Consider the following 20,975-nt stretch of genomic DNA (forward strand, 5'->3'; position numbering starts at 1 on the left):
TTTTATCTTAAAATTACAAGGTACTTGAAAAACCTCTAAAAATATGAAACCATTTTTTTTTGGGTCAGGCATCACCACAATTTCAAGAATCAACTACGAACAACCTTTATAAAAAATAAAATAAAATAAAAATTGTTCTAATTAGGCTAGGGCTAGGGCTAGGGTTTGTTCACGTTGGCTAAAAATCAAGATAGGTTTGAATTTTTGGTTTAAGTTGGCTCATTCAAAAAGTTGCACCCTTAATACAAAAAGTTAATTTTATCACCTCCATAAAAATATATTTTTAGTAAATTTAGAAGGTTTAAAATATTTTATCTGCTTTTAATAGGTACATAAAGAAAAAAAAAAATTCATTTTTATCAAAAGCGAAACAGAATTTTTTTCTTTAAAAAGAAAAAACCCATCATCGCCGTTAAAAAATATTTATCTGCTTTTGATAGGTATAAATAGGAATAAAAAAAGATTTATTTTTATCAAAAGAGAAACAGAAAATTTTTAAAAAGAAAAAACCCATCACCGCTCTATAAAAACCCTCTCTTCTCTCTCTCTTATTTCTCCCACTCTCTAGAAATCGATAGGGTCATGGAGAAGGATTTCGATTCCGATACTTGACTCTGAGATCGAAGGAGGCACTCAACGCATCGTTGATGAGAAACCCTCCGATTTTCTCTCTCTAGAACAACCATCGTCTGCCATCGGTTCTTCGACGAAAGACGACGGAGAATCTCTCCGAAGCAGTTCTGATTTCGCCTCCGAATCTTGCAATGGCCTCCCGAAGAAGGACAAGTGTTCTTCGTCTGATGAATCTGAGACCTCCGCTGCTGTTCAAGAGAAGCAAGAAACGGTTCATGACGTCTTGGCTTTGGTCTCTGAAGGTGTGAAAGTGAATCAAGAAATTGATGAAGACAATTCGGGTACTGTTAACGATGTCGTTTCGAAGGTCAATGGTCATGAAGGTCGGTTGGTGAATGAAAAAGACAGAGATTTGGGCAAGTATGAATTGGGTTTTGCTGGTACTCGAGAACTTGATGAAGTCCATAAGAGTTCAAGTTCATCGTTTTGTGTCTTCACAGCCATTGAAGATCAGATGGACTCTGTTGTTCGACATTGCAACACGCGTTTGGTCACTTCTTGTACTGCTTTTGATGAAAATGAATCTGAACTGTTCTTGAGAAACAAAGAAAAGCAGTGTTTTGTGAATGAAAAAGACATAGATTTGGCCAGGTCTGAATTGGGTTTTTCTGGAACCCAAGAACTTGATGAAGTCCAGAAGAGTTCAAGTTCAAGATCGTCTTGGGTCTTCACAGCCGTTGAAGATCATATGGACTTTGCTGTTCAGGATAGCAATTAAGGGTTGGTCACTTCTTGTACTGCCTTTGATGAAAATGAATCTGAACTGTTCTTGAGAAACAAAGAACAGTGTTTGGTGAATGAAACAGACAGAGATTTGGCCAGGTCTGAAATGGGTTTTTCTGGAACTCAAGAACTTGATGAAGTCCAGAAGAGTTCTAGTGCAAGATCGTCTTGCGTCTTCACAGCCATAGAAGATCAGATGGAATTTGCTGTTGAGAATAGCAACAAAGGTTTGGTCACTTCTTGTACTGCTTTCGACGAAATTGAATCTGAACTGTTCTTGAGAAACAAAGAAAAGCAGTGTTTGGTTGAACCTGAAGTAGAAATCTTGTCTGATGCTAAGAACCATGTTCTAAAGCCTACCGATTCTGAGAGTTCAAGAACAGTCGTGGATGTTACTATGAAGATCAAAGAAGATTTTGAACATTCTTTAAATGAAGAGCCTGGAACTGAGAAAAGGGCGGATACTGATGAAAAGGGAAAGAGTTGTCAAGAAACACAGCAAATTGGGCAGAATGAGAAGTTAGCTGGTCTGAAAGGAATTGGTGGGGCTCTTAATCGTTCATTGAAGATCGAAGTAATTGATGAAACAGCGGTAATAGAGACTGTTCCTGCTTCTAAGGTTGGACTTGGCTGTGGAAAGGAGAAAAGATTTATGGGTTTCACCAACCATTCTGAGAGGAATGGAAACAAGAAAAATATGAAGAAGAAGCTGATGAAAGGAAGGAGAAACGGTCCAGAAGAAAGGGGAAAGGAGGGAAAAAGGCTTCAGGGGCCAATGAAAAGGAAAAGATTTTGACCCAGATTGCTGAAGCTCGAATTGCCTGTGAAATTTAAGAGTGGCAAAGCCAAGAGAGTGTACTCAAAGAAGCAAATGGAGTCCCTGAGGTTTGTAGATGTAGAAGCTCAACGGAAGCAGTGGATGGAGGTATACTGTGGGCTTGGACCTTCTTTGGCGAGGGAGTTTGATTCCCTGGTTGAGTGTAATCATCAGAAGCACATCCACGTCAAGTTTGATCCTCAGAGACAATTTGGGAAGAAGGCTGAGGGCTCTGGAATTCTCAGTACGTCTCTTCTTTCTGTGACATGCTTTTTTTAATTTTTTATTCTTTTGACCATTATTGTTTATTATTTTGATCTTAGCATAAAATTATCATGCTTGGATCGTTATGGAACATCATAATCTATGGCAGCTATACCAGGCTACCTATATGTTAATTCTGCAAACTTCCTGTTTGTTTTCACGCTATTGTAATCACATTTGAACAACAGATTATGGACTTACTTTTTTGAATATTTCCTGATGGTGCTGTACTATTGAAATGAATTGTGGAAGCTAATAGTCTGCAGTGACCAAAGACCAAAATCTAGGGCTGGCAATGTTACTCTTATTTCATGGTGTGTCAGGATTGTAGTTAAGCTTGTTTATTGATATGGCATATTAGGATCAACTTACTGTTTTTAAATACATCTCAAGCCTTCCGCATTCGAGGGGGGAAAGCAATTAGTTATTGTATAGGCAGATTATATTGGACTGAAAAATGATATTTTATTTTTTAAGGTATAGCAGAAATGCTTGCAATTTTTCCTTCAAACTGTTTAGATCTTCTTTACTGCTCTAAAAGCTCGTGTAAGAAATAAAATTTGGCATGTTGCCATCTTTGTTCTTAAATGCTTGTCAAGATCACATAATTGTACCTAATAACGCTTTGTTATTAATGTTTGAAATGTCAGATTCAGATTTAGAAATCTTCCCTATGTTTTGACCGACATTTGTTTCTCTGATCACCATGCATATTGTAGATTTTTACTATATTTCAACGTGGTTATAAAATTTCATTTCGAACGGCTGAAAACATATTCAACTATATTGTCAACATTTCTTGATTCCATTTTTATTATCAATAAGTTATTTATAAATAAAGAACCTACACTGAATTAGTGATGTGGGTTAACTTTTGTAGTGTGTACTGTGTTGTTTAACTTAATGTTTTAGTTGTCAATGTGGTTATATTACTGTTATGTACTGTGATGTGGCTCAGCACATCCTTTTCAATGGGCCTTTCTAGGACTGGGAGCCAGGAGATTGCAGATTTTTAACTATTTTGCATTCCGAGACTTTAGAGAGGAGTATTTTTGTTTGGGGGGGGGGGGGTGGGGGGGGATGGCTTTATGTTGAAGTTTTCTCTTCTGGGTTCTTCATATGTGGGTTGTCAACTTGTCATCGAACTTTGCGAGAGATATGTGGCAGAGGAAAGCTCCTCCCAGCTTTGCATTTGGATGTGCAGTATATTCTAGGTAAATACTGACTTTTGATAATCTTACGAAGAGGAAATATATCCGTCAATTGGTGTTGCCTGTGCAAACGGACGGAAAATTAGTTGGTCACTTGTTTTGCATTGCCATGGGGCCAAAGAATGGGGCATCATTCTATTTGCTTGGTTGACGAGGATGCTGGGTAGTTGGAGAGGCTGCAAGATATGGAGGAGGGTTAGAGATATGTGTCAGGTGGCACTCTTCTGCCTTTGGTTGGGCATTTGGGCTGAGAGGGATAGTACATTCTATTTACTCTTTCTTTGGGTTACTGGAAACTTTTCCTCCATGTTAGATTCCTTGGTTGAGGGTTTAGGTGAGATGTGAGTGTTGCCTTATGCAGATATGTTGTTGACTTCCTTTGTATATGTATTTGAATAAACAGCAGAAAGAACAACAACAACAAATCAAGCCTTTTTGAATACTTGTTATTATTATTATTTTTTAAAATTTATTCTTTTCTTGAATGATCAGTTGATCAATTTATATTTCTGCTATTCTGCTTTATCTTCTTTCCAAAAACTCATTCTTGATAACAAGGTTTGCTTCCTTTCAGATATTCTTTTGGGCTGGTTTCTTGATTTTGTTTATTGTTTCGCCATTTTTTGGATATAATCAACGTTTCTGTTATCAACTGATTATTTGAAAATTTAATACCATTTTAACAGCCCCCCTCCTCCTACTTCATTTTCTTGCTTTTCTGATTTTTAGTCTTCTTCTTCTTCACTCTCGTGGCCATTGTTATAACTTCAACGAGCTTCTTGTGAAGCCTTTCCGAAAGCTCTGTCATTATGGAAATAAACTCATTCATAATTTTGGAAAAATTGAGTCTATATTGTTTCTCAGTGTTTCTTCTCTCTTGGATGTTTGGTTCTGATTGTGTCAATTTGATGGGTTCAATTTCTGTGCACACAGGTGCATTTGCTGCAAAGGGAAGAGGGAACTATCTGAATATCTTTGTGCATTGAAGATTGGCTTAAAGGAATCTGTCAAAGGCATTATGTGCAATATACCCAAATTATCCCAAAATTTGACCCTTGATTTGTATACTTGGGCACATCATGGTTCAAGTTTCTGTGTGCTACTTGTATACAATCTCTGTACATGCATTTTATTGCTGTTAGTATAGATGCCTTCTGTGATTGCAATTGTAAATGGAAAGTAATTAGTTGATGATACTACAAATGAAACTCTATTAATGAAATTCAATATTAAAATTGTTGTACTTGAATCTGTGAAAATGCTCTTTCTCTTTTATCTACCAACTGCTTGGGCTTCCTGGATGGTGTGTATATTGTTTAAATATTTATGCTGGACTAGTACTTCAGGTTTTAAGACTGTCCGATTTTCTGGGACTAAATTTGCTGATACCTTTCAGGTGAAGAGTGTTCCCAAAATGGGGATAATGAAATTGAAAACATGAACCCCCGGGACCCTGCTTGTGGTCTTTGCGTGAGTGATTTAGATGGCTGCACTGTTGTAGAGGGAGAGTGCAGCGAAGATGAAAACGGTGATGAAGATTACAGTAGCATTCAGTGACCTGCTTTCTTTGTTACAGGAAAGCCCAATTTTGATTCTGGGTATCCAGAAGATGGATTTGAGTATCTTAGGCGTGTAAGGTATCATTCTATTTCTTGAAACTTTTTCCTCTTTTATCTTTTTCATTCACCAATGATTTTTTTTCCCTATGAAATTGATTTTGTATTCCTGCTTAGTTGCTTTCAGCAACTCTGGTATACAGTGTTATTCAAATCTTACATTTCAATTAGGAGATTGATGATGTAGTAACTAAGATTGGAGTAGGTTGGACAAGATGGAGGCAAGTTAGTTATATCCTATGTGTGACAAATGAATATCAAATAAATTAAAAGGAAAAATAATGTAGGACGATTATTAGGCCAGCTATATTATATGGAGTAGAGTGTTGAAAGTTGAAAGAACAATGCATCCATGTAGCGGAAATGAGGATGTTTAAAATTAGAGTAAGTAAATTGTTAATAAGAAGGGATAAAATTGTTAATAAATGAGTGAGGGAAAAAGTAGGAATAGTGCATATTAATGATAAAATTAGAGTAAGTAAACATAGGTGGTGTGGTCATATAAAACGTAGGTCTGAAGATGCACCAACTTGAAGAGAAAGGATTGTTTCTCTAGAAGGTAATCAACAAAGAAGCCAATCAAAACTTACAGGGAATGAATTAATTAAAAATAAATAAATATTAGAGGAGACATGGTATATAATAGGAAAGAATGGAAAAGGTGAATTCATGTGACCTACCCCATCCATATGGCACAAGGGCGAGGATGATGGTGATGAAATCAAAATTTGTCTTGTTTTAATAATTTTTTAAAATCTAAATGCTGACTTTTCAATTTTCAGTTATGACGATTGAAACCACCACCCCCCCCCCCGCACGCGCGCCACCACGTTACCTACCCCATCCATATGGCACAAGGGCAAGGATGACGGTGATGAAATCAAAATTTGTCTTGTTTTAATAAAATTTTAAAATCTAAATGCCGACTTTTCAATTTTTAACAACTTTTATTTTATTTTATAGTTTTCATGCCCATGAAATCCTCCAGATACCATATGTTTTTGGTGCCATATGCCAACATTGGATTTCTGTTCAACACCTTTTCATAGCATTTGGTATCTTGCGTTGTTGAAGGTCTCTTCTCTTGTATATCAACCTCAGTTCTCTGTTGTATTCACATGCTCAAACTTACCAATGATGTGGGCTTCCTTACCTTTATTTGCAATATATCGATTGCTGCACCAAAACTACCAGCAAATCTTAGTCAGATTCACTTCTCTTTTACCAATGCTGACATAAGCTTTTAACTTTGCTACTGCTCAAAAACCAACTGATTCAGGTCAAAGTTCCATCTCTTAGAAAATTTAGCAATTTAACATTTCATTTGCTCTTCATTAAATAAAGTAATTAAGTTATTCAAAACAACGGCTTTCAAACAACTAACAACATAAAATGAGTAACGAAAAAAAGAAGCGGCGACCATTGACTGCACAAATCCAAGAAAGTTCTATTATAAGTAGTAGCAGAAACAAGTTACAGTTAGGATGGAAAAGTTGATCCATGTTAATTTTAGTTGTATGATGGAGGTAGGGAAGTGGCTCTATTAATTTCTCCTCCAATAGCTAATTACAAATTTGAGTTAAAACATACTATTTTGTCAATGCAAAAATCAGAAATTTGAAGAGTTCTTAAATTTTGTGCGGATGGTAGCAAGTGTGAATAGCCATCGTATGTAAATTTTCCTCTCTACGTTGTCACTGCTATCATCATGTTACTGCCATTAGTATGCTGCATCCATTATAATCTTCCTCTTTCTATCAACGTTGTAACGTTGGTAAAGCCCTAGATTGTGTATGTAAGACTTGTTAGTTTGTGCTGTTGTCTCGCTTAGATAGAATTAGTGTGGCTATTCCTTCCCATTACTGCAAGCTATGTTATACTTGGTAAAATTTTGGTGTTAGGATATAAGGGGCATGATGGGTTAATTGGATAACCTGAATATGTTTCAATTACCTGAGGGTCATGGGTTCGAGACTGGAAATAGCTTCTCCATGCGGAGGTAAGGCTGCGTATATCTGACCCTCCCCAGACCCCGCAATGGTGGGAGCCTTGTGCATTGGGCTAGCCCTTTTTATACTTTGATCAATCTCAGGCCATAGCCTCATTCAAACCTCTGTTATCATCATATTTTTCCTTCCTAACTTTACCTATGGTAATTTTGATCTTCTCTTTCACTTTACATTACCCTCAATATGGAGCATGTCACTTTTCTTAGCTGGTGCATTTATAGTAATCTTATTTGTACATGTACAAACTATCTTACTCAATTATCTATCATTTTATCTTCAATGAGTGCCACTTCAACTGTCTCAGAGATGTGTTCCTTACCTGTCGTGGTGCTCATTTTTCTTCGCATTTTCGCCACCTTGTTTGTTTATATATTGTTTCTTGGCTGCTCAACATTTTGTCATATAAAGTATGACTGATTGACTGGTCCAATAGCTTTTTATTTTTATAACACTTCCCTATCATTCTTAAAGGGATTTACCAATCACAATTAAACCCACCATGCCTTGGTTCTATGATTAACATTTTATCCTATTTCTCCTTCTTGTGAAGAATTGAGCCTAAATAACGAAAATATTCACTTTTTGGTATCCCTTGATCCTTGATATTCGCATCATCTTCATGATTTACTAAAGTTACACCTTTTGCATTCAGTTTTATTCCTATGGGTTTAATGCTGATTCTTATATTCACATCATCTTAAATTCTTTTAATTTTAGAGTTTCCTTCCAAGCTGCCAACTTAGCACTTACTCCTCTAGTTTTAAAATAATATACATTATGAAATCTTACTTATCAAAAAAATATACATTATGAAATCTCATCCTGAATGTGTCTCATTAGTTTATCCAAAACTCATCATCAGCTGCCTTTATCCCGTATGAACGGGGTTGTCCACATGAATTGTCCTTTTCCATTCTTTTCTATCATAATTCATTTCATCTATTAGATTTAAATTTAAAAAAATCATTTTTCATTACTTCATTCCATGATAATTATGGTCTTCCTCTCTCTCTTACCATCTATCTAATTGTTGAGGTAAGCTTATTTTTTTTGATATGTAATTGTTGAGGTAAGCTTATAGTAATTGAAAATTCACTTGTCCCACCTAAGGCATTCTAACTTCTAACTATAGTCACATTCATTATTGTGGCCCTTTTTTTTTCTTCCCCCCAGCCCGCCAAAACCCTTCATATTAGATCTCTAGATACTCTCTATCCCACAAGCTTTCTCCAAAATTTTAAAAACCACATGAAGATCCTTGTTCTCTCTATATCTTTCTACTAGTCTCCTCAATAAATAAATAGCCTCCATCATTGACTTCCCAACATAGATCCAATTCAATTTTCCTACACTCAAGTTTTACATCTCAATTATTATTCAATCACGCTCTCCCAAAGCTTCATAGTATGAATCATACCACGGTATCTAGTTCAACTTTGTATATCCCCTTTATTTTTAGTTATAGCTACCCAAATACGTTTGTGCCACTCATTAGGCACTCTCTTAGTTGTTAATATCTTATTAAAGAAGCCGGTAGTAGGTTTAGGTGAGTATGCCCCACTAGCTGTATTAAACAATTTTGTTAATCATGACACATCATCATCCTGGAAACACTTCCAAATCTCAATAGGATTGCCATTTGGTCCTATAGCCCTTCCTCATGTAATTTTTTTAATATATATTTTTACCTTCCATTCTTGGATCTTACGAAATAATGTCTTCTCTATTCTCCCTGAGGTTATCTGAGTCTAAACTTCTTAAGTGGTTTTCATTCAACAATTTCTCAAAGTAATTTTTCATCTTTCTTTAATTTCAGCATCATTTACTGTTACTCATGATACATTTCATATGATTAAAATTCTTATTTTTCTCCCCCTTCGTTTAACAAGTTCATATATATTATTCCCCTCATCTTGTGATTCAGAATAGAAATCATCATATGGCTTTATTTAGTTTATCTCATTGTTTTTTTAACTTCCTTTTAGCTTCTCTGTATTTTTCAAAAGTTTCTCTATTTCAAGTTTTTGTTTACAGCATCCCCTTTTTGTTTTTATTATAGTTCGGACCTGTTCATTCCACCACGAAGTAACATAGATAATGGCCCTTTTTCTTTTGATGATTTAGAATGGGTGCTTGTTTTCCCTTTCTTTTTTCAAGGACGCCTTTTCCCTTTTTCTATGGATTCCTGAAGGACATCTTTCCCTTTTTCTTTTGATTCTTCAAGGACATCTTTTGATACTCGTTTAATACATTCACTCATATTACATTAAATTAGTTTCATCTTTTATACTCCATTTGCTCCTTTTAGCATACTGTTCTTAAATAATTCTACTTTCTCCCATCTTAAATTCCACCATCTATTTCTTAAGTTTATAATATCCTTTCTCCATTTTGGTTGTCCTTATACACACACACACACACACACACACACACACAGAAGTATTAGTCTTTCTTGTGAAGTTAGGCTCTCTCCTAAGATGTCCTTACAATCTTTGCATGTTAATCAATCTACCTTTCTAGTTAGAAGAAAAATCTTTTTTACTCATTTTGACTATTAATTTTTCATCTCTCTTCTTTTTTTATTTTTTATTTTTTTATTATTATAAAAATATTCATTCCCAATTATAAAATTATTGTGACCACAGAGTCTAAGATATAATCCCAGCCTCATTTTTACTTCCAAATCCATGTCCAACATGTACCATCTCATACCCTCTACAATGTTTGCCTACATGACAATTAAAGTCTCCTCACATGTAAACACTTTCTAATTCGGGTATCATTTAAATTAATTCATCATATGTTCCCAAAATAGCGCTTTAGTGTGTTCATCTAGTTCTTCTTGGGGTGCATAGGTATTAACTATATTTTCTCCCATACAAGTTTTACTAATATTATCTTATCATTTATTTAATAACAGCTACAACATCTTCTATAAATTCCTACAACAATTATCCATACTCTATTTCTATGTCCATCATTTCCGGTGTAATAAACTTTTTAAATCCTGTGTTCTCTCAATTTCTCTAGTTTTTTTTTTCCTACCCAAATAGTTTTTTTTAGATATGCTATGTTAACATTCCATCTATATATCGTGTCTACCAACTCCTTTTCTTTACCTGTCAATGCTCCTATATTCTAAGTCCCTAGCCTAGTCTTACAATACTGGACTAACTTCTTTATCCGTGCTCGTCCAAAAAAACAGAACTGTTGCCTACTTTTTACCACATCCAGATGACGATGTCCCTTTCCAATTTTTTGAGTATAGGAAGCTGATGTAACACGTTGCTTAAGGGAAGACCAACCATCATGACCTGAATATGTATATGGATTTATATACTGACTGAAACTCAGGGTCCTTCTGATGAAGTATCTCTTGATTATAATGGAAACTTTTTTCTGTGAAGGTTTCTCTTTTGGTCATCCCCACAGGCAAGACTTCTGAATTTGAAAATTTACATTTTTGACATTTATAGATATGATTTGAAATTCACCAGCATGTGTGCATCTATTGCCTTTGTCAAGTATGAAAGAGAGGCCCAGGCTCTTAGTCACACGCACATGTCAAACAGGGATTGTGGAGAGCTTGGTTTGAATAAATATTAGAATTGAAACAGCCTGTTCAGTTTATGACATGATCTGTTGATGCTTATTGACAAACCATTGCTTCAAATCAGCACCAACTGGAGCATTAGCTTGTTTTTGTATTTAAATTTTATAACTGATTGAGTGACAAAGTCTATATACATAAAGTTGTGGCATGGTGAATGCCAATCATTTTGAATTATATTATTTTCATTTGGCTTTCTGATTGTCATTTGTTGTTTCTATAATTGATTTGTTCTGAAATGCCATGAATCCTTGATTTAGTAATGACTCATAAAGTGTTTTATTCTGCATTGGTGGGAAGCTGCACGCATTCCCAAGGTGAAGGTTGCCAAGCTTGAAAGAAAGAAATTAGACAAAGAACAGACTGTTTATATGCCCGAAATTCCCGATATTGCAAAGTGCCCAGAGCACTTACTGCCACTGAAACAGTGGGAGGATGGATTTCTTGCTGATTTTTCAGAGCTAAGGCTGGTATGTTTTTCTTCAACCACCTTCTATGGTTTTTAAAATTTGTTGAGGGGAAGAAAAAAAAAGGGAACAGATATAATGAGCATATATCTTATCAAGATATTAAACTCTTATGAAATTTTGAAAAGAATGATATATTATTCTTAAATTATTTTAGTGTTCTATTTTCTGAGCCATTTTCCAATGGCATATAATGATATAATGTCCTCTGAAATGAGAAGGTTTTACTGCTTTCCCCATTTATATTACATGAAAAATCTGAAAAACCAAGGCTGATACAGGAAATTGGAGTACCAAAATGGTGATCCTTACATGGTGTGATTAGGTCAGTTAAAAATGTAGAATGTTACTTGTTGAAACTGTGCAAGGAAGGAACCTCTCACCCTTAACGTGTCTGTACAGATGCACCAAAAGCTGCCGCATATCCTGATCCATGTTGCACCTCACGTATATCATTTTTGTTCAGTTGACCATTGGTATGCGGCATGCGAATGATTAAATGCCAGTAGTTTGGTCCTTTTTTTGTGTTCTTAGAACCTATAGTTTAAATATTTGGATTAAAAATTGTGTATAAAAGAACTTTTTAAAAAAAAAAAGGTTGAGGAAAAGAGTTAACCATAGGAACATTTTGTCATATACATATAAACTTTCTCAACAACATTCAAGTGTGCCGCTGGGGGTAATTGATTATAAGAAAATGATTAAACAGTGAAACATAAGGATCAGAGTCCTAGTCCCTGGCAAATGACTTAAATATCTGATAAGAAACATGAATTTAATCAGACTTTTCATAGCTCTTTGTTAGTCAATTGACTTTTCAAATCATTGGCATGTGCTCATTTCCTAGTCACAGGCATAAATATACACATGACAGGTGGTGGAGCAAGGTAGGACGACATCCTCTTGCTCGGTTAGAAGCCACCAGCCATCAGCCAAGTATTGTCCTTATGTTATCGTAAGCATTAAAGGATCTGAGTTTTGTCTCTGGGTTTTCCTGTACAGGCTCTGTCACGTTATGAGGGTTCTTGCGCTAAAATTTCTGATAAGGTGCAATCATTGTCCATTGTTCATGATGAAGAAAACTCACAGCGGCTTCCTGACAGTATGATTCTTGAAAATTTTGATAATTTAACCAGCTGACAGAGTTGACTCCTGTCAAGCTCTTGACTGCTCCGTTCCTGAATGCCTTAGTGACCCTCTATTGCTCTCAAATGCTGATGCAAAATGATACCTCCTCTCACACTCCTGAAAATTCCAGTCATAAATCAATTCCCGATGGATGTTTCAGCAACAGTCCTACCTTGTCTGCGATTCTAAGGATGGACTCAGTAGGTCGAATTTCAATGTTGAGAAGACGCAATAATGACAATGAGCTCTCTGTCAAGGAATGATTGCGCATGGCTATATGCTCTGTGTGAAGCAGTAGACACTCCACTAGATGGCGACACATCTGCAGCCCTTCGTTGTCTGCTCAGGAAGTCTGCAAGCTTACGAGCTGAAAAGTCTGAACCGGACGATGAAGTTATAATGCTTAATATTCTGGCAACAATCTCGGGCAGGTACTTTGGGCAGTCAGATAACTGAAGGTTTTCATTTGCATCGAACGACTTCAAGGACAATGGACGAATTATTTTGCAGTTTTCCCTGTTATGTTTGTGCCGGAGCCATGAACATGTTCCAGGCTTCAATGTGGAGTCACTCTTGTGTTTTTGGAAGTGGTTATGAGAGGAATGAACATGTTTGATATGGAACATTTCATATTGCAAAGAAGTCTACACTATATAGTATGGTCATGCAAGCAGGTCTCTTACAAGATTATTTATGTGTTGTAACGTAAATTACCTCTGAAAGGACCTTTTTGTCATTATCAGGAACGTTTTTACCCTACTTTATTTATTTGTGTTTCTACAAAAGTGAATGCATATTTTTAAAGAAGTATAAACTACCTTATAAAAAGTGGACAGTTCTACAACATAATCAATACAAAAGTTAACGTTTTTACATGTTTCAGCACTAAACCAACTGTTACTGTAACAAAAAAAAAAAAAAAAAAAATTCTTAAATGACATTTTTAAACTAACCATTACATTTTTCAAGTTTGCAACATTTTTTTTACCAAATATGTTTTCATGTTTTTGTTTCAAAAAATCTTGCAACAAATGATCGTAATCAAACATACTTTATTGATGTCAAGAAAAGCTTAGATTATGATTCAATTAATAAGAGGTAACCAAATTTCAATTACCACCATACTAGTTTCAAAACGGTATTCATACTAGTCCTCACAATTTGAAAATAGGACTAATTTTGTAAAATTTTCAATGAACTTAAAAGGTTAGTCCTATTTTGTAAAATTTTCAATGAACTTAAAAGGTAAAACTCTGTTAAGAACAGGGCAATAAAATGTATAAGGAAAAATGTATATATTTATATAAGGAAAAATGGGGCTGAAGGGGCAAAAGCCCAAACAGAACAAGGAGAAAAAGCCCAAACAGAACAAGGCACGGGCCCATACAAATCCTAAGAGCCCAAGCCCATTTTGTTGAAATTCTGTTGAGAAGAGTAACGGTAACAAAAATTCAAACAAGCCTCTTTTGAGGTTCTTCAGAACGGAGAGTTCCATCTGTGATCACTCACAATCTCTTTAGCGAATGGGTAAATATCACCAAACTCAAATCCGATTAAACCAACAACAAAACTTATAAAACAAAAAGTTATCTATGTAATTATTGATTCTGTTGAGGAGAGTAACGGTAACAAAAATTCTGTTGAACTCTCTGTTGAGAACAGAGACTTCCATCTGTGATCACACACAATCTCATTACAAAACTTAAACTTGATACAACAAAAAGTATTTTGTAGAAACAACATCTGTGATCACACACAATCTCATTACATAATAAGCATTTGACTGTGTGGAAACAATTACATTGAATTATATACATAAATCATTAGAACCCTAAATTTGCAGATAAGAATTGAAATTGACCGGAATCGACAGCCGATTGTTGCCCTTTTTAAGGTCGGTGGCGAACAACCCCTTCTGTATCACCACAACTATACCGGAACCACCCATGTGTTGGATACGATTCCTCATGCGTGAAGGCAGTGGTGGTGGGTTCAGACCAATTTCTGCGTTCTTGGCATTTTTCTTGGAGTTATTCTTGGTTTGATGATGATCAGAGCCTGCAAGAGTTTCCATGTTGGGCAGGTTCAGGAAGTGATTAATGGCCGGCTTCTTGAGAGATGGGGATCGTTTCTTCATCGGCCATGGCGGCTGTCGGAGCGAAGAAGAAAGGGGAGAAATACAGCTATTGTTATGAGAGAGAGAGAGAGAGAGTAGGGAATGTTTGGAAGGCTAATTACGAGTTGTCTTAATTGGGATTATCAAGTATTGTCTAATAATACAAAGTAACCTGGACACAGAATTGACAACACTAATACTACTGTAGATAGAGCAAAAGCAACAGCACGAGATATTATTCATAGAAAATAATGGCAACATATTAAGCCTTTAAAGGGGGCTCAACTTTCATAACTTGCAAAACAACTGAATCTCCAGATTACCATTTACAATTAGAAGCAACAAACTAATATAAAGCACAATTTACAAGTGATAGACAAATGACTTCGACATAACCAGTAACTATACAAAGGTCATGTTAATTAATATAGCCAAAAGTTTTCTTGGAGTTGATCGATGTTGCCGATTGAAAGTGATGGCTCATCATCATTCATAAGAAATTCAGATAAAGCATTGAGTTGCTCCTGCATTTCTGGATCAGTGTCCTCCAAAAACGAGTCTTCTGCTGCTATTGTATATGCATGAGTCTCACCATCATCATGTGGTAGCAGCGGCTGATTATTGGAGGTTGCAGTTGCATCTAAGTCGTCAAAAAATGAGTCTATCTGCTGCATATCACAAGAGTTGATTGTGATGTTGGATAGATCAAAGACTGTTGCAGTCTCATCATCATCATGTGTTGGCAGTGGCTGAATATCAAAGGGTGTATTCTTGGGTAGTTTCGGTGGAAGCAACTGATCAGGATGACTGTCCATGATTGTTACTGTGGACACAGATTGATCAATGTTTTGTGGAGTTGTAGAGACCTCACCATGATCATATCTCATCTTCTTACGACATCTGGGGTTTTCTTCTTTGGATACTTCATGAGCATGATGCTTTGGTGCTCTCTTGAGATGTTTAGAATCATCTCTTTTGATTTTGCAAACTACATAATCATGAGTGCCTTCTTCTAACCCATTCAAACTCACTCCGCCCAATGAATACTCGTGCATAGTCCAATGACCTTTTGGCATGATCAAGAACTCATCTTTCTTCACATCTACTTCAAAACTCAACATCTTGTTGAATCCAATAAGCTCTTTCTCTTTATTGTAAATGTTCTTGATACCGGTTTGGCCATCCCATGTCCCACATCCGGCTCTCCGAACAATTCTCTTCTTTTCGCGGTCAATTTTCTTCAATTGGGTAAAGACGTAGATAACAAATTCATTGGATTTCAATGAATGCCATGGATCTTCAGCCGTAAATATATTCCAAGGTGCCTCGCCATAAACATCGCGCTCCAAAATTACACCCTCGTAAGGCAACGATTCTTGCTTCAGTTTTCTTCTGAGAAAGTGTGTGAGGAGTTCTTCTTCTGTGGGGATAAACCGAAATCCTAGAGGCACAAACATATTTGTGCTAGATAAAAGAGGCGGTGATAAGGATTAAGAAAAAGGAGGCCGAAACCCTGGAGGCTGAGGCGCTGCGCTGATAAAAGAGGCCGGAAAAGAGACGCGGCGATGATGAAAAGAGGGCTGAGACGCGGCGATGATTGGTGAATAAAAATGGAAACAGAAGAAGTGGGACAGACTTAGCGAAGAAGAAGACGAAGAGGAGGAGCGTGATTGAGGCGGTACGTTTTTGGAAAGTGGGTTGGGAAGAAGGAAATATATAGATGGAGGCGGCGGCTAGTAACTTGGAAGGAAAGTAAAACAGATATTGTAATCATTGAAAAAAATCTAAAAAGATATGATCAAACATATCTTTTTACAATTTAGTTAAGAGAGAGAGAGAGAGTAGGGAATGTTTGGAAGGGTAATTACGAGTTGGGTAATTACGAGTTGGGTTGATGTCTGCAGATTCGGGTAATTAAATTGGGGTTATTAAGTAATGTGTAATACAAAGTAAGTTATGTAACCTGGAATAGACTTATTATACATATATCATCTATATATGGATAATCTTGTTGTTTTCTTCAATTTCAGTGATAAATGCTCAACTGCCCAAGGAAATTAGCACACTTTTATTGAACTCAAGCAAGAGCTTTGAATCTGATTCAACTAACAATTAATTGGTGGTCATCAAATTTAATATTAGTGTGTGAATTAATCCCATAAAAACTGGTTATTAAGTAATATTATAGTGAATTAATAATCCCATAAAATTGGGTAAACTTCCAATAAAAGAGCCATTACAACTTCTTGAAACTCCTTTTCCCACAACATAGATACAATGATTGTACTTAGAATTTGCAATGAAACATGTCCTTTTACACATTTAACTACTGAATCATACCAAATAATTAAACTCTGTTGAAAAAAGTAGTTGCTTTTTCTGCAGCAAATTAGACCAGTTGACAATGCATTATGGTAAAGATTCATACACTCTATACAGCAAATATCTGGTATAATCAAACATTCTCTGGTGAAAAAAAAAAAAAAAAAAAAAAAAATAATTCCTTAATGGAATTTAAGAATTTCATCAGTGCAGCAATGGAAAAAAGTGTCTGACTTTCTGAGTTCCTTGTGTCACAAATCTTCTTTGCTACCAGAGGAGAATTAGGAAAAGCTGCAGTACTCATTCAAGGATTTGATTGATTGTCCAGTTGCTAAGAAATGTACACATCCAGAATTCAGGTAAGGCTAGCAGCCCCCGTTCATTGAGTCAAGAGGTTGTGAGTGTTTTGTGGGCGTCTCATGATGCAACGGATAAAGGCATGAGTTCTTGCTGAGACCACCACCATTATAAACTAATTAATTTTGAAATTAATTTGTTAAACCGTAGTTAAAAATAGATCTCAATTGACAACATAGAAGATGCAGCTCTTAGGAATCTTGGTGGAGCTTTATCATGGATGAAATCTATGGCTGAAGCCTCCTACAACTTTGTGCGAAAAAAAGATAAGTGAAGAAATACAATCTGAATACAGTCTATCTGCAACTTATTTGATATAATCAAACAAGTTCTAATGGAATTTAAGAACTTTATGGGCACAGCAATGGAAAAGTGTAAAAGGGTCACTTACAAAATAATGAAGGTGTTAACACACCAATTACAAAATACAGTCTACACTTCTCTGCAATCAATAGGATAGAACTGTCAAATCAATATGCAGCTTCACTTGATGAACAAACTAGGTTTCCAAAGCCTTGTCACAGCCAAATACACTTGCTTGAATGGAGTACACAGTTAGATAAGAAAGGTAACTCAAGAACAGCTCCCAATAGGCTTAAACCCTAAATTTAAGGGTAAAAGGGTCACTTCACAATGCAGCTCCAAGAATGATCTGCAATTGCCTTCCACAGCTCTATATAGCTAAGATACGCTTTCTTACGAGATAAACTCAGTGAAACCAGCAAGATATAGCAATGTCAGAACACAACAACCTTATAATCTTCAAAACCCTAATTTTAGCTTCTCAAGGGTAAAACTGGAATTTCACCTGAACCTGAAGTTAAACCTGGTTTCCACAGCCTTGATAACTTAATACATACTTGCTCAGCAGGTTGAAACAGTGGATGGAGCAAAATAAAATAATCTCAGTTCACAATAGGCTTGAAACACTAGCTTTCAAGCTCTTCAAGGGTAAATCTGTCAAAACACATGAAACATGTGCTAATACAGGTTCTCACAGCTCCACACAATCATTTTACTTTTTCACAGATGATGTTCTCAATTAACTCAGCAAGGATGGAACAATGTACCATAAAACTATAACCAAAAATAGCTCTCAGCAGGTTATGTTTTGCAGCTCCTGTAAAGCCTCTGATCCGAGGGTATAAAAGTAATTCTGTGATGTATCAGGCCTAAACAATGCTCTATTAGTCTTGAATCATCATTATAAAAATGGTCAGATAATCATTATAATGATTCAAACATGATATCTCAGGCTTAGTTCACATATCACAGAGATTAGGCTTAAAACCCTACTTTATGAGGTTCACTATACCAGAACTTGAATGGGCCACTTTCTTGGTCAAGTATCAGATTTATTAGCTTCAAATCAACAATGTATTCATGCTCAGATTGTGTACATGATGTTCACAGCATGAATTCAACATGTTATACATATTTCAGTTGTCTTTGCACCAGAAAACACATTATACCGAGGTTAGAGACTTGTAAAACAAATGCGGCTAGGATGTGAAGATAAACATGATTTCTGCAATGTAAATAGATGAAACGAACTTGCCTCAACCTTCACTTGGCACTAGAAATGAACCAAACCAGAGTTGCCCTTTCAATCCAGAATTCTGCACCAGAAAATCAGCAACAACTGTCCCCTTCTTGATCTTCATATGAAGCACTCAAGATAGATTATTTCTGGGATTAATTTTTGTTCTCTAGGTTAATTAAAATCCCAGAAATACTTGAGACCTTTTTCATTCGAGAGGAGCTTAAAATCATTTTACTTGAGGTACTGAATTTTTTTTTTTTCAATCAAATGTTATGAAATGGTAGCTGATCTGAAATATGACTTTCCCTCAAAGAAAAATATATAAGGCTATGTGAGAGATCATAAAAAACATAGCCTTCAAGCGAATATGACTTTCCCTGAAAGAAAAATATAGAGGAGTATTTAAGTGCAAACAATAACTTCCCAAAATTGTTAGAGGGACGCACTTCTTTGTTTGAAAATTTTACTTAGTGACACAATCGAAAGTCTTTTGAAAGGAAAAACTAATCATATGAAGATTTCTGTAAGACTAGCACCCCTCGTTCATCGAATCAAGAGGCTTTGTTGCATGCGTCTCATGATCCAACGAATGAAGGTGCAAGCTCTTGGTAAGACCGCCACCATTATAAACAAATTTGTTTTGAAATTATTTAAAACCTTATCCAATTAGACTCCATCTGTACTAGCTCATTCCAACAACATACTTAGACCAATTGACTATAAACTATTGCAAAGATTCTTGATGACCCTTCAATTCACTAACCTTAGCATTTCCCCACTCAAGAACAATATTTGATGTGACAGTGACACTTCTATGTGCTAATTAATTATGGGACCTTAGTCTTTCCCAACTACAACTATATATAGGACGTCTCACATAAACCAAATTCATCAATCTGTTGCTTAATCAGTACCTCTCAATGGACAACCTAAAAGATGCAGTTCTTAGGAAGCTTGGTGATGTCTAAGGTTGCAACCTCTTACAACTATGTGCAAGTTCAAATGAAGATAAGTGAAGCAACAAAATCTGCATACAGTCCACTATACTACAAATTATCTGTAATGAGGAGAGGAGAGGAGTGCAGAAGAAATTTTCTGCTCAATTGTTTTAGCATTCAGTGGATTAAACCCTAGTTAAATCCTCATCCTATTGGACTCCATCTGTACTAGCTCATTCCTACAAGTTAGACCAATTGACTATGCATTATAGTAAAGATTCATTATTCATGCTGACCCTTCAATTCACTAACCATCACATTCCCCACCCAAAAACAACTATGTGCTAATATTTAACTATGTGCCTTCCCAATTACAACTGTATATAGGTCTCACATAAACCAATTTGAACAATCTGTTTGATTAATAGTACCTCCCAATGGACAACATAAAAGATGCAGTTATTGGGAAGCTTGGTGATGGTTGGATTGCTAATTGTGAGGCCTAATAATCCCTTGCAGCCTGGCTTGAGTGTCTTTGAGGCCTATGCCAAAATGAATAAGCTATGATCAATTACTGATATGAATGTTGTTTTCCTTAGTATGCTTTCGGATTTGGTTATTAATTATTGGTGTGCTACAAAGTAAGTTGTGTAAACTAGAATGAACTTATTACTATATATCAACTATGTATGGATTAAGTGTTTGACTTTCTGAGTTCTTTGTGTCGCAAATCTTCTTCTCTACCAGGGGAGAATAAGGAAGAGCTGCAGTACTCATTCAAGGGTTTGATTGATTGTCCAGTTGATAAGTTTTGGGAACTGTTAAGTGGCATGAATTTTTTTTTTCAGAGTGCTATGAAATGGTAGCTGATCTGAAGGGGAGTGAAAAATAAAATTTCATCTCAGTATACTCAAAGGTTGGAGAATTACTTTGATTATTAATGATGGTTGGATTGCTAATACTCCCTTGAATAAGCTATGATAAATAGCTTATATGAATGTTGTTTTCCTTAGTATGCATTTGGATTTGGTTATTAATTATTGGTGTGCTAAAAAGTAAGTTATGTAAACTGGAATGAACTAACCAATTATACCAACAAAACTCAACACAATGCACACATGCACTCCCCCTGTCCCAAGCACCCTTGCTTGGACTCAATGAGCTCTCATAGCTCTCTCAACAAAAGAATGAAGGTGTTACCACACCAATTAAAAAGTACTT

At 35.9% G+C, this 20,975-nt stretch overlaps 2 protein-coding genes across 3 annotated transcripts; one reads left to right on the forward strand and one right to left on the reverse strand.

Annotated features, from left to right (window-relative positions):
* The first annotated feature begins 333 nt into the window (after positions 1–333).
* Positions 334–13,103, forward strand: LOC132300779 (uncharacterized). Of its 2 annotated transcripts, XM_059798017.1 has the most exons (4): positions 334–2,417; positions 5,045–5,285; positions 11,184–11,353; positions 12,353–13,103. In XM_059798017.1, exon 1 carries the CDS (start codon positions 1,463–1,465, stop codon positions 2,150–2,152), a length of 690 nt encoding a protein of 229 aa, XP_059654000.1. In that variant the 5' UTR covers positions 334–1,462; the 3' UTR covers positions 2,153–2,417; positions 5,045–5,285; positions 11,184–11,353; positions 12,353–13,103. The 2 variants fall into 2 exon arrangements, with proteins under 2 accessions (XP_059654000.1, XP_059654007.1); XM_059798024.1 differs by lacking the exons at positions 5,045–5,285; positions 11,184–11,353; positions 12,353–13,103 and adding an exon at positions 4,582–4,891.
* Positions 13,104–15,016: 1,913 nt separating this feature from the next.
* LOC132274808 (NAC domain-containing protein 41-like) lies at positions 15,017–16,051 on the reverse strand. The gene has a single exon (XM_059776146.1). It carries the CDS (start codon positions 16,049–16,051, stop codon positions 15,017–15,019), a length of 1,035 nt encoding a protein of 344 aa, XP_059632129.1.
* Positions 16,052–20,975: the final 4,924 nt, after the last annotated feature.

This window comes from Cornus florida, unplaced genomic scaffold (genome assembly GCF_030987335.1).
Source record: "Cornus florida cultivar Cherokee Brave unplaced genomic scaffold, ASM3098733v1 CherokeeBrave_3.0.0_Hap2_Chr01, whole genome shotgun sequence".
Taxonomy (NCBI): Eukaryota; Viridiplantae; Streptophyta; class Magnoliopsida; order Cornales; family Cornaceae; genus Cornus; species Cornus florida.